At 33.4% G+C, this 14,889-nt stretch overlaps 1 protein-coding gene and 2 long non-coding RNA genes across 3 annotated transcripts; 2 read left to right on the forward strand and 1 right to left on the reverse strand.

The window, feature by feature from the left end:
* Positions 1 to 753: 753 nt before the first annotated feature.
* LOC106344154 lies at positions 754 to 1,814 on the reverse strand. The gene is made up of 2 exons (XR_001270154.1): positions 1,256 to 1,814; positions 754 to 1,172 (listed from the first exon to the last, which is right to left on the reverse strand). It is a non-coding gene; the product is annotated as an uncharacterized LOC106344154 (long non-coding RNA).
* Positions 1,815 to 8,486: 6,672 nt separating this feature from the next.
* LOC106294337 lies at positions 8,487 to 8,952 on the forward strand. Its single transcript, XR_001260817.1, has 3 exons — positions 8,487 to 8,566; positions 8,634 to 8,695; positions 8,776 to 8,952. It is a non-coding gene; the product is annotated as an uncharacterized LOC106294337 (long non-coding RNA).
* Positions 8,953 to 10,792: 1,840 nt separating this feature from the next.
* LOC106293773 (gibberellin 2-beta-dioxygenase 2-like) lies at positions 10,793 to 12,857 on the forward strand. Its single transcript, XM_013729422.1, has 3 exons — positions 10,793 to 11,316; positions 11,480 to 11,825; positions 12,488 to 12,857. Exons 1-3 carry the CDS (start codon positions 10,904 to 10,906, stop codon positions 12,755 to 12,757), a joined length of 1,029 nt encoding a protein of 342 aa, XP_013584876.1. The 5' UTR covers positions 10,793 to 10,903; the 3' UTR covers positions 12,758 to 12,857.
* Positions 12,858 to 14,889: the final 2,032 nt, after the last annotated feature.

A 14,889-nucleotide genomic window follows, 5' to 3' on the forward strand; every position in this document is an offset into this window, starting at 1 on the left:
TATAGAGGTAGAAAATGAAATCACTTATGGAGAATCAATAGTAAATAAATCGAGAGTAGAAAACCTAATTCTCTTTCGTCATTTTACAATCGATTTTGCATATTTTGTTTTGGTGATTTGTGTCACCTGCAAAACTTAATTTTCTTTTGTGCATATGAAGTCTTAAAAATAATTAAAATGAACTGTAATACGTTAATTCTTCAACAACGATGATACATTTAAGAAACCAACATTTGTATTTGTCATTTTACAATCTATAAAGATTGTAGTGTTACAAAAAGTTAAAACAATTTATTGAACAAACATTAGAATAAAAAACGGCGCGCAGATTATCGTCTAGTCGTAGAAAAATTGATGGAGTTTAAATGTTTTTGTTAGGTATGCAAGTTAGTCGACTTTATATTAACTGAAGTCGACTTTTTCTTTTTATTTTTCTTTTGAACTCGCTTTCAAACTGAATTGAAGTCGACTTCCAACGTCTCAAGTTTATAATATTAAATGAGTGTAGACCGTTTAATTTCTATTAATATATGGACGAAAATGTTTCATGTTTTTTCAAAAAAAAAAAAGTTTCATGTAGAAATAAAAATATAAACAAGGACGATGTTTTTATGAAGATTGGCAAACCAATTTTTTTCTATCGTTCTATCACTCACCGCCTGACTGATAACTCTGGTTTACTACTATTAAGGACGTAGAAAGAAACTATTTATGGAAGACTTTGCTTTTGGGTTTTATCTTACTAATAATATATATAACCAAATTGTCTTTTTTTTTAACGCTCGGTAATCAATCAAAAGTATCCTTACAACTCTGGACCAAATAGGCCAGGAACTAAAACTCAAAGAAAAAGACACCAGTAGGCATCTATAGACTAATCCCATACACACGTGGGTAAGAAATAAATTCAAAAACCCAAAAAAGTTATGAGAATGTGAGAGTGAGAGAGTCCGACTCACGAAGCAAGCGGTTTTAAACCTCTCTCACTGTGATGAGAGTCCACCTCTCCCAAGACAGATAACCTCTCCATCACAAAGAACCTATGGCTTCACAATCGAGCAACTTAAAGACATTGATCTTCATAAGACTTCTTTGAAAACGGCGAGTCGGACAACACATGACCCGACCAATAAACGCCTTGATAGAAACCACCATGAAACAAGTAGCAATGCCTAACCAATATAAGCCGGCACACATGAAAAGTCCATAATGATTCCGTTACAAAAGAACTAAGTCGGTAAGATCAGCGACATACCTCTACCAACACCATCAAAACAATCACATAACAGATCCGAAAGCAGACCGCTGGATCGCCATTATCACTATCTCAACACCGAAGGCTAAACTTCAAAGACCCAAGATCAACTTGGAAAGAGAAAGATTAACAGCTGCTTTGTAGGAGCTCTCAACAATACAACACAGAAGATAGCCACAGTTGACAGAGACCACCACAAACTGGATACTGCAGAGGAACACAAAACTAGATATGAAAACAACCAGAGACCTCTCCCAAAGACTCGAAGTACACTCCCCAGATCTGGTCGGACAACCACCATCAACGAGAAAAACTGAACATTGTGAAAACGAGAGGAGTGTCTGGAGCAAACTAGAGACCAAACCGGAAAAGGAGCCAACACACCTTCCTTGCTCTAGCAGAACACCGGAAACACATGACACATAAGAGAAAGAGGAGGAAGAGCATCCTCCGGCGGTGGCGGAAGCCAAACCACCGGGGAGACTGTGGCAGATCTGAGAATGAAGGTCTTGGCGGCCGGTTAGGGTTTTCTCTCTCTCACACACGTTAAGGTTTATGTTAAAAATGAATATAACCAAATTGTCTGACAACTATTTATAGAATATTTTGCTTTTGGGTTTTATCTTACTAGTATAAAGCTATAGAATACTTTGCTCTGGGGTTTTATCCTATTTACTTGGCATTTAAAAAAAATAAAAATCTGGTCACGCTCTTTTCTGTGTTAGGTCACAAACACAGTATTTTTTAAAACTGGAAATTAGAAAATAGATCATTGTCAATGGTTAAAATGTTGCGAGTCTTTAAAAAGTATAAAACATTCATGTTTTATTTCATGAATATTTTAATTTCTTTGAAAATCAATCAACTACTAATCTATTGGTAAGTTTTGTGAGAGTTTTTTTTTTGGTGAAGGGTTGTGAGAGTTTCTCATGTATTTTTAGAGTCTCTTCTATTTTCTAATTACTTTTTCGATGAGAAACTTTATGAAGTGTTTTTTTTTATCATTATGGGTGTGCTCTTATTCGATACTTCGCTCTATAATATTATTAGGGGGTTTTTCAAAAATAATTCAAGAATTGAAGTCAAATGCAAACTAACCTCTTTTTTAACACCAATATTTTGTTATAATTTTCCTCTACAATCCTTAGATTTTACCAATATTTACAAAAATGCCATTATAATTTAATTTCTTCTCATTTTTGAAAATGACAAAAAACCTTATACACCCTAAACATTTTTATTATTATGTTGTTCTTATTTACAACAATTTCACTATTAGTAATTTCTCCAACCACCACGAACAACCATACCATTTCCATCTTCTTTTTTCTCATTCTACACTAACAAAACTTCATTTTTTCTCTATTTTCATCTAAAAAGCTCTCAAAATTTTAATTTTCATAAAAACCCAAGTTTCATATTTTGGTGATTCTTCACTAAGACGTCAAAACAACTTTGTTTGCTCATATTCGGAGTCTAGAGGGTGGTAAAGTTTGGAAACACGTTTACACCGAAAAAGTAACTATTTACATGGTTTTGTTACTATTCAGACATGTATTGTAATAGTAGACTATTTTGTATGTCTATATTTATGTGTAAACTTATTATGCGGTCTACTTGTCAACGCACATGTTAGTTTGGCAAATTGACTAAACTTCTACTTTTGCAACGTAGACTTCAATAGAAGTCTATGTCTTTTTCTTTAAAAAAAAATAGGTACACTTACTAAGAAGTCTATTTATAAGAAGTTAGTTTTTCATTTGACCAAACTTTTGACTCTTCATAGCAAACTTCATCAGAAGTCTGCATCAAACAGACTTTGCTGAAAATCTGCAAGAGGTCAATTTTTCATTTGAACAAACTTTGACTTTTTAGTAGACTTCATTTACAAATATAAGTTAGTTTTGTGGTTGACTAAAATGTAAAAATATTAACCAAAATTTAATTAAAGTGTAGACTTCATATGATGTCTACTAATCTTAGGAAAACAATGTAGACTGTATATAAATTCTACTAATTTATTGTGGACAAACCCAAAAATAACTAGTTGCTTCTGAGAGTATATTTCAAATGGAGTCTATTCTTTCGTAGATTTCAAAACTGACTTCTTTAAAAAAAAGTGTAGACTGCATATGAAGTATGCTCTTGAAAGTCAAAGAGTAGATGAATTTTAGTTAATTGCAAAACTAATTTATTTAGAAGTGTAGACTGCATACAAAGTCTACTCGTATAAAAATCAAAACTTTTTAAAAAGACATAAAAGAACTTGCAAATTTTGTAATTGGAAAAAGTAACCTAAATAGTATACGTCTATGATAGTTAATATATGTAAATTGAAAAGGAAGTCTACCATGGTGCAGCCTTCATTTGGAGTCTACATAAAAAAAATATATTAAAAGTGAATTTGTGTATTATTCATTAAACAGTTTCACGACTTTATTGTTTCATGGTATGTATTAGTGAATCCTAATGGTCTTGAATGAATTTCAAAAGTTATGTTATAATTATGGAGCTATCAAATATCTTGTTTGACTATGTTGTTAACTCATAAACATAGACTTCTTTAAAAGTCTAGTTTTTAATTTTATCAAACATGACATATTTGTTTGTTAAGTTTGTATATCGTGTTTGTTTTTGCTGGGAATGGTACAATTATCTGTTGTATACGGAGAGTGGGTGGTGAAAAACTCTTTGTGGGAGTTTGTGGTTGATGATCGGAAAGGAGGGAAAATTTGCTTTCTATATGATGGTTGTACATATCGTGAGTTTCTTGAAATGGCACAAAAAGATTATGATGTGGACAAAAAATTGAGATGGTGGAGTTAATTTATTCCTTACGAGACCTAATGTTACAGGAAATACCTCTGGATACTGCTCATATGCATGTCACGAATGATAGACAAGTGTGGAACTTGATCGAGTTATCTAAGATGTGTATTGTATTGTATGACTTTGTTTATCAAGTCAATGCCATAAATAAGTTGGGCTTGACGACAATGTGGATGTGTTTGATGGTAATGGTAGTAGTTTTGTTGATTAAGATTTTGATGAAGGGTTGGATGAGATAATGTTGCTGATGATGTCCAAACAACTGAAGTATACTCTTGAGACTTATTGAAAAGTTTTTGTGAGTAATTTACTCTAAAGACTTTTTGAGAAGTTTTTATAGATTTTCTTGTTCGCACATATGTGTTAGTTCTTGTTTTTCCATATGGTGGATTCAAACTGTTTGTTGATTAGAATATGTGGAGATAAATTTGATAACAAAAATTAATAATATCATACATACAAGTGAAACACAATTAAAAATAGTAATTTACAAACAAATCTTTTTATAATGATAATTAATTACAAAGGAATATTTTATAAGATTCTTCTAGAGATTATTTGATTATTCATAATCTTGGTGGCTCAAATGAAGTATGCTAATAAGACATACAAAAACACACAAAATAATATTAAAAATGCTTTAAATTATAAAAAGATAATATATAAAAGTATAGAATAAAATTTTAGTAGATTTCATTTGAAGTCTACATAAAATTTATGCTTTAGTATACTTCATATGAAATATACTAACCTTAACTTTTATAATATGAATTTAAAATAGATATATCTAAATTGTATATGTTTGGAAGGGAGAGATTAAAGGCTTGGAAGAGAGTATCAATAAAATAAGATAAATTATAAGAACAAATACGATAAAAATGAAAATCATATTTTTGTAGACTTCTCATGAAATCTGCCTAAAATTTATATTTGGTAAACTTCATTTGAAATCTACTAGCCTTAATTTTGAATTAGACTTCATCAGAAGTATACTGTATTAGATAATTTCCAGATTAAAAATGTTCATTTAGAAAACTTGTAAAAATAGCTTCAGATTTTAAAACTAGATTTTTAAAGCTAAAATAGTAGCAAAGTAAAAACATAAATTTTGACAATAAGTTTATTTTAATATAAATAAAATACACAATTAAATTTTGTAGATATAATTTTTAGATTTTTGAGAGGAGGAATTGAAAACCATGGAAAATAATATTTTAAAAATAAGATAATATTATGAGAAACATATAAGACCAAAAATTCAAAATCATATTTACTAGACATAATGAAGTCTACTCTACAAAATTCTGATCTAAAAAATCTGTAAATTTGGAAACGTGAATATAGCTTTAAATATGAAAATTTTGAAAAATAGAATTTATAAGATAAAATAATAGAAAAAAAATTACATAGATTTTGAATCTATAGCTTTATTTGAATTTAAACATAAAATACATATTTAAATTTATTGATCTAGATCTTACATTTTAAGAGGAGGAAATGAAAATACATGAAATTTTTTAAATAAACTAGACTAATGTTTTTCTTTAAATTCAAAAATATTAGAGAACAATTAGAGAGTTTTGGAGAGAATGAAGAGAGTTCTCGAGAGAATGAAGAGAGTTTTAGAGAGAAGTGAGATAGTTTTATAATATCAAAATTTTGTGAAGCCATTTTATAAAGAGAATTTGAAAATTGCCTTTATATATGGAGACAAAAATTGTAACTAGGTAAAACTTTATGGCACAATAGACTTCAACAAGAAGTCTACTAAACTTAAAATTATGGAGTCTACGTAGTAGTCGACCTTTTGGAAATATATTACAATAAATTCATTATTGTTATTTATTTTTATTGTGCTAATAATTTTAATATAAGATTTAGAAAAAAATTATTTATTTTTTTGGTAGTTTTAACATATGATAGCTAAAAAAAAGTTTTAACATATGATTTCATAATTTTTATTTAATCAAAACTAATTTAGTTAAAAAATTGTTTTAATTTTTGTAATATTCAATATTAGTAGACTAAAAAGGAAGTCTATTATACCCTAAAATCAAGTATACTTCATTTGAAGTCTACTAAACCCCAAACCATAAGTATTGTCCAACACAAGGTTACCAAACCCATATATATTCTGGTAAATTGTTCAACTGTATTAAATTTTAATTTATATACCTCATTTTGATTCTTTTATTGTTGATTTATAATAAATTTTGCACAAATTATTTTCATACATTTTTAAAATAAAATTATTATATCAAATTATGACGTAGACTTCCTAGGAAGTCAACACCTTTTAGATTTATTTCTTATAAGTGTAGACATCCGAAGAATAGAATCATAAAATAACTTTCTGTTTTTTGTTTGGCATAAAAATAAATACTAATTTTAGGGTTGACTGTCTATTCCCCCATATAAAGACAATGACCCTATCTATAACCCACTATATTACATACCTTTTGACTAAACCACCCATATATATGAATTCTCTTCATATTGCCCCCTATTATTTTTAACATTGTCCATATCGCCCTTTCTAATCTAATTCCGAAATCAAGATTAAAACTTAAGAAATTGAGTTTTGTAAACATAGAGATTGCCCATTAAGAAAAAACCGATCCGACACTAAAAACCGATCCGACTCAACAAAAAAATGAAAATGATTATTGGGTGTAAATTTAAATGTATTAAATTTTAATTTATATACCTCATTTTGATTCTTATATTGATGATTTATAATATTTTCTGCACAAATTATTTTTATACATTTTTAAAATAAAATTATCATATCAAATTATGACGTAGACTTCCTAGGAAATCAACACCTTTTAGATTTATTTCTTATAAGTGTAGACGTCCGAAGAATAGAATCATAAAATAACTTTCTGTTTTTTGTTTGGCATAAAAATAAATACTAATTTTAGGGTTGACTGCATATTCCCCCATATAAACACAATGACCCTATCTATAACCCACTATATTACCTACCTTTTGACTAGACCACACATATATATGAATTCTCTTCATATTGCCCCCTATTATTTTTAACACTGTCCATATCCCCCTGTCTAATCTAATTCCGAAATCAAGATTAAAACTTAAGAAATTGAGTTTTGTAAACATAGACATTGCCCATTAAGAAAAAACCGATCCGACACTAAAAACCGATCCGACACAACAAAAAAATGAAAACGATTATTGGGTGTAAATTTAAATGAGGTTTTGGTTTCTTTTCTTAAGACAACTAAGACCATCATTAATGCAGTTTCTTGGTAGGGTTTTTAAACAAAAGAAAGCATTTAATTAAATCAAAACAAAAAGAAATTATGGTAACCGATCCTTAGTGAAGTGTTTTGGCAACCGATCATTAAGCGGTTTATTAATATACGTGACATGAAACTGTTAATTTCTTTTTTTCCTTTTCTTTTCTTTCTCTCCTTTCTCATCTTTTCTCGTGTTCTCCGTCGGGAGGACGATTGGTTTTGTGAAAGGTATCATCTCCTCCGTGCAATCGGCGTATCTCTGTTTTTCCCTTCTCTCGTCATCTCCTGTGAGGAGAGGGTACTGGGGTAACAAAATTGGCAAGCCGCATACGGTTCCTTGTAAGGTTACGGGGAAGTGTGGTTCCGTTACGGTGAGGATGGTTCCTGCTCCCAGAGGTGCTGGTATCGTGGCGGCTAGGGTTCCTAAGATGGTGCTTCAGTTCAATGGGATTGATGATGTTTTCACTTCTTCCAGGGGATCTACTAAGACTCTTGGAAACTTCGTCAAGGTTTGTCTCTTTCTTCTTTTTGAGTTTGTGTAGAGGTGAAAGTTGGGTCCTTTTGATTGGTGCCTGCTCTGAAATGTCGATTACGTTGTTAAAGTTGGAACTCTTTTTGACATCTTAGATCGTTCAGTGATTGTTTAGTGTCATTTCTGATCTGTGTTCTATAGTAAATGATGTAATGAGCTATGTGTTTGTCGTGATTTGCTGTGTGTATATGTCTGATGGCAAGCTTTACAGTCTCTTCAGACTTGATTAGTCTGAACATCATCATTTAACAGTCAATAAATGACAAACTGATGTTTGTTCTTTCTGTCTCTTAAATTGTTTAGTATCATTTGTTAGATGTGTTCAGTTGTAAATGATGTATGGAACAGTCGGTTTGTTAGATTTGTTTTTCTTTGTATGTCTGATCGCGAGCTTTTCAGATGCTTCAAATTTTATCTGTCTGAACATGATCAATCCTGATAGAGATTTTAATACAGTTTAACCCTCAAGTTTGTACCTGTTTACATCATTTCACTTGGTAAACTAAACTCTTCCTTTTGCCTGTTTAACATCTTATACAATCTGTTGATTTCTAGTAATTAAAAGAAGAGATTTGTCTGTGTGGCAGTACTCATGGATAATCAGAGAGAGATAGATATTTGTGTTGAGATGTGACAAAGCCTTTAGAGGTTCTTTGTTTATCATTATGCTCTGCTCCATCTCTTAAGGTAAGCTCTATATATATATTTCAGCGCTGTTTTGGAGTTTAGCACTTATCAATACATTTATTTGCAGCTAAAACAAAATGGATGGGTTGGAAACTTTGCGCTTGGAGCAAGCTATATCAGTTTGCCATGGTAAGATATCTTGTGGATATCATTATATGCTGTGCTTTCATCTCATTGATCTTTTCTTTTATTGTTCACTTGATGGATAGGTGGGCTGGGCAAGCATTGTTTGGCACTGATGCTGCAAAATGGATATGCGTTAGTGCTATAGACGTTACTCAGCTCTCTGTTTCCGGTATGTAGTATGACTTCTATTTCTTGTGCTTGATCTTATGAACTAGATGATCATTAGTGAATGTCTATTCTGGTTGCAGTGTATCTTGTGATCAAAATTTATACATAAAGTAATCAAAAACAATTTCTACTTTTTAATCACATATATGGCATCTTCTTCTCAAATCTATTTTTACTATGTTTTATTTTTTAAAAAAATTTAATTTTAATACAACAATGTTTAAATTTTTTTTTTAAGAACCCTTCATTAAGAAACTCCCAATGGAGCACAAAATCTAGAAGTTTCTTAATTAAAATTTTTAACTAATTTTTATTATCAAACAAGTCACTAAGAAACCCAAATGGAGTTATAGGGATAATGATGCTCTAAGAACAGATACGACAAAGAACAAATAGAGAGATAAGAGAACGAGGACGGAGAAGAGAGACAGAGAGAGTGGCGAGGACGAAGAACAGAGAGAGAGATGACGAAAAACAATGAGAAAGTGAGAGACAACGAAGAACAGAGGAGAGAGAGTGACGAAAAACATAGGAGAGAGAGAGAGAGAGAGAGAGAGAGAGAGAGAGAGAGAGAGAGAAGCATAGAGAGTGATGATGAACATGTGAACGATGTTAAATATCTGCGAAAGAGTATGATGGAGTGCTTTGAGTTTCAAGAAATAAGGCTTGACAAGATGGAAGAAGAAGTGATAAGAATTAAATGAAATGATAGTATATGGTTTTATGTTCTTTATGTGGTTTGGTTATCTTATGTAATGAAATTCTCTTTAGACTTATGTAAGACTCTTATGTGATGTTTTGAGTGTTGAAACGTTAGAATTATGTTCAAAAATTGTCATGCATGTTCTTTATGTGGCTTTATGATGCTGAGTTTAAAACATGAGTTTGACTTGTTTATGCTCGAAAATGATCATGTTCTTTATGCTTGGTTATGCTTGAATATGGTTATTGCATTGGAAGATAAAGAACGTGAAATTTTAAAACAAGTTTTAAAACGACAACATATATCACAATCATACTTTTTGGCAGATTTTAACATCGTTCATAAGTTCATCATCTCTCTCTCTCTCTTTCTCTCTCTCTCTCTCAATATATCAATTGAGTCAGTCGGTTTTTAATGTCGAGTCGGTTCTATTTTAATGGGCAATCTCTGTTCACAAAACATAATTTTTAAGGTTTCATCTTGATTTCGGAATTAGATTAGAAAAGGAGATCTGGACAAAGTTAAAAAGAACGGGGCAATATGAAGAGAATTTTTATTTATGGGTGGTCACCTCATACGATATGTAGCATAGGAGGAATAAATAAGGTCATTGTGTTTACAGAGGGGAATAAACAGTCAACCCTAATTTTATCACCCATTTAGGTTAGTTTGCATTTGATTGAATATAAAATATACTTTTATATTTCAAATCAATTTTTATGTTATATTTTGGTCAAAATGCTCTAGAAATTTTTCTATCTAGTAAAAAGTTATTATATCTTCGATAAAAAAATTACAGCTTTTTCTTACACAAACTATGACGTTACACTACATTTTGAAATCGTGAAGCTGTTGAACTCTTTTATCAATAATTGATTAAGAAAAAATATGACCCGTGAATATCCGTGATATGTTCTTTATTTGTTATCAATTGATACGTGTGATTAGTCAAAGTAAACTGAAAAAAAAACATAAAAAATAGGACCACGGTCACCATACCAATACCATTTTCTCACCATGCCAACTTCAATTTCAATAACTCACATTAGAAGATAAAAACAAAACAAAGCGCACGTTTTTTTTTCCATGTGTGCGGAGATAGAAGAATAGACCGGACATGCAAAACTAAAACTTGACTAAACAGTAACATTTAAATAAAATATTATATTATAGACATAATGAAATGCCTTTTCCCAGTCCCCAACAAGCCACTCCCTATAAATGCCAAGCAAATATAGCTTCCATGATAGTTCCTAAACCATAACAAACTCATTCAACCTTTTTTTTTGTAAAGAACTCCTTCAACCTTTGCTCCGATCTTCAACCACAATAAACCAAACATGGTGGTTTTATCACAGCCAGTCGCCTTAGACAACCACATATCCGTAATCCCAACGTACACCCCGGTTCCGGTCTTCACTTCCCAACCAATCCCCGTCGTGGACCTAACCGACCCAGAAGCCAAAACCCTAATCGTGAAAGCTTGTGAGGAGTTTGGTTTTTTCAAGGTTGTAAACCACGGAGTCCGAGCTGACCTCATGACCCGGTTAGAGCAGGAGGCTATCCGCTTCTTCGCCTTGCCCCAGTCTCTTAAGAACCAGGCCGGTCCACCTGAACCGTACGGATATGGTAGTAAACGGATTGGACCAAACGGTGACGTTGGGTGGATTGAGTATATCCTCCTCAATGCTAACCCTCAGCTCTCCACCCCTAAAACATCCGACGTTTTCGGTCAAACCCCACAAATTTTTCGGTAAAAAAATAATCTCGAAATTCATTAATATACAAACTATCAAATAATATGAAGTTTTCAAAGACATTACATTACTTCCTTTTTACCCACAAAGTAGAAACAGGGGACTCTGTTTTACACTATTTTCCCCATAATCTGATCGTTTTGAGTGAAACAAAAACAGAGAGGCGGTGGACGAGTACATGCACGAGTTGAAGGAAGTGTCGTGCAAGGTTTTGGGGATGGTGACGGAAGGATTAGGGATAGAGCCAAGGGACACACTGAGTAAGATGGTGAGAGATGAGAAGAGTGACTCTTGCTTGAGACTGAACCATTATCCGACGGCGGAGGAAGAGGCGGAGAACATGGTGAAAGTAGGGTTTGGGGAACACACAGACCCACAAATAATCTCAGTGCTAAGGTCCAATGACACGGCGGGTCTTCAAATATGTATGAAAGATGGAAGTTGTTGGGTTGCTGTCCCTCCTGATCACTCCTCTTTTTTCATTATTGTTGGAGATGCTCTTCAGGTACAATTTTTACATTTTTTTTCTAATATATAAAAAAGACAAATTCCTATTTGTATTTTTGAAACTTTAAATTACTATGGTTAATACCAGGAATATTTAAGTATTTAAGAGTTGATGGCTGTGTTTGAGTCATTCGTGCAGTTTACCGGTGGTCTAAACTCAAAAAGTATTTTCTTAACATTTACACCCAAAAAAAAACTCAAAAGTATTTACAGTTTCAACTTAAGATACAAATATTTATATTATATTAACTGTTTTTTCTTGTATAAGTTATAATTTTTTATTTTTTCCCTAAATAGGAATATCAATGTAGTGATTGAGATTGGTGTGAACGGTAGACAAAAATTCTCACATGCCAGCCATGTCTTCTAATCTCTTCTCTCTCTTTCTAATTGTTTTAGGGAATATTTTTAAAATCGATCATTTTTTTTGAGTGTACGTCTAGAAAATCTATGTGTAAACTTAACCTCACGTGACAATTACTATTTTACATGATAGGCATGTATGCAGTATATTCCTTCATGCCATTTCAAAATTGACAAAAAGTGCCATTTCAAAAAAAAAAGTATACAAATGCATATTCTATTATCCTAACTTTATGTCGGCAAAGTCTGATTCCCACACAAGAACTCATATTATAAAGTTACCCGCGGGTGATGCAGGTTATGACAAACGGAAGGTTCAAGAGTGTAAAACACAGAGTCTTAGCTGATACAAGGAGATCGAGAGTCTCGATGATATATTTTGGAGGACCGCCATTGAGCGAGAAGATAGCGCCACTTTCGTGTCTAGTCCCTAACCAAGAGGATTGGCTTTACAAAGAATTCACTTGGTCTCAATACAAATCTTCTGCTTACAAGTCTAAGCTTGGTGATTATAGGCTTGGTCTCTTTGAGAAACAACCTCTTCTCACACACATGTCTAATGAATGAAACTAGTTAAGATGATCCTTTGTATGGTAAAAAGTCATAATTACAAAGACAAAGTGTAGAGAATCGACCTTGGCTATTCTTGTAACAAACGAATCGACATACCAATATGTCTGACGAGTTCTCTCCAAACCGGAGACAAACTCTATATCACTATGAATCAAAAAGATTACAAGCCTCGCACTAGTTGCGTGTTCTATGAGAGATTATATGTTTTGTTGCCGTATCTAACAATGAGAGCATATACCTCTATTTATACAAGATTGTCTAATGTGATTCCTTGTTGTAAAAGGAATAACATGTTTATCCTAAGTTTATAAGGCTTTATAAACTTCTTGGATTAAGATGAATCTAATCCAGTCTTCTTATCTCTTCAGGTCTTGTACGAAGTTCAGTAGCCGGCCCATGATGGCCCAAGAGACATCAAGGCCTCACATTCTCCACCTTGGCTCTTTGGTCACTCCTCGGTTTCTCCACTTCTCCATCTCTCTCTCTCTCTCTCTCTCCGCGAAAAGAAACCTGAAACACCGACGAGCTCGCCGCCTCGTCTTCCACCGATGCACCGTCCATTCCTCGACTCTGTCTTCCACCGGAGATGAATGCCTTCTCCGATCCTTGGTTCTCTTCTCTTCCCGAACACTTCCTCTCTTTGATTCTTCGTGAACCAGACAAGATCCTAACATCACTGCCGCTTTTCTTCACTGGCATTAGCTTCCACCGCCTCCGCCATTGACATCTCAGGTTCCGTTTGTTCCTCCTTGTCTCTTTCCTTATATTTGAACAAAACCCTAACCTTTGATTTCAATTTCCAGCTCGTCCCTTGATGAATTCAGTTTGACTTCCGTGATTCTCCGGTGACAAAGTTCCTCTTGCACACCAACCTCACGACATAACCGAACCAGACTTGTCAAAGCCCAAAGGTATCTCCTTTTGCTTTGACTTCTTCCACTTTGATACGTGTCTTAAGCCCCCTTTTGTAACCTGTAATGAAACTCCTTTAGCTAAATAATTAAACATATCTCCTTGTTTAATTTCCAGCTCATGGTGTCGACGTCTCTTCACCATCGTTGCTTCCTTTAGGTAACAAACAGAATTGTTTCTTCAATTACTTCAAGAACTTTAACCATGTAAACTAATAGCTTTAAGTTTACAGCTTTGTTGTAGACATTTCCTCGCTGCAACCACACGTGTTCAAGGTAATCTTTTGAACTCATCCTTTACCAAGCTTTGTAAATTCATGTCGAACCATCAGTTTGCTTTTCCTGAAACTGATACCTTCTTTTGTGGCCTTTCCGCGAGGTGAACAACTCGACAACCTTGTTACCTGCAGCCATACGAGACCGTAACGTCACAACTCGAACTTCTGTCCAGGTACACACTTAGTTAGGAAATCTGCAGGGTTGATAGATGTGTAAATCTTATGAACCGTAACTTCACCAGCCTCAATTACGTCTCTCATAAAGTGTAGTCTAGTATCTATATGCTTAGTCCTTTCATGGTATCCTCCATTCTTAGCTAAGTGTATAGCACTCTGTGAATCTGAAAACACTCTCACATCGTCTTGCTCAAACCCCAACTCACTAAAAAAATCCTTTTAGCCATACTGCTTCTTTAAAAGCTTCGGCTAAGGCCATATATTATGATTATGTCGTTGATAGTGTGACAATGTGTTGGAGACCTGATCTCCTGCTTATTGTGTTGCCTCTGACTTGAAACACATATCTTGTCACGGATCTTCTCCTATCCAAATCGGTAGCATAGTCTGCGTCACAGAATCCTCGTACCTTGAAATCTTCTGCTTTAGTAAACAATAAGTCTGAATCTAGAGGTCCTCTTAGGTATCTCATCACCCAATTAACATCTTCCCAGTGTTGTCTTCCTGGCTTGCTCATGTAACGGCTTATCAAGCCCACTGCGAAACATAAGTCTGGTCTAGATCTCACCATTGCGTACATTAAGATTCCAACAGCTGATGCGTATGGTACCTCACTCATGAATCTTGCTTCCACGTCTTCCTCTTCTTGTGTCAAACTTTTAAGCTTAAATTGTGGTCCGATAGGAGTAACCACTGCTCTGCTCTCTTCCATGTTAAAAGTTTCCAGCACCTTCTGTAAATACTTTCTTTGTGATAGCTT

Source organism: Brassica oleracea, chromosome C5 (assembly GCF_000695525.1).
Source record: "Brassica oleracea var. oleracea cultivar TO1000 chromosome C5, BOL, whole genome shotgun sequence".
NCBI classification, from domain to species: domain Eukaryota; kingdom Viridiplantae; phylum Streptophyta; class Magnoliopsida; order Brassicales; family Brassicaceae; genus Brassica; species Brassica oleracea.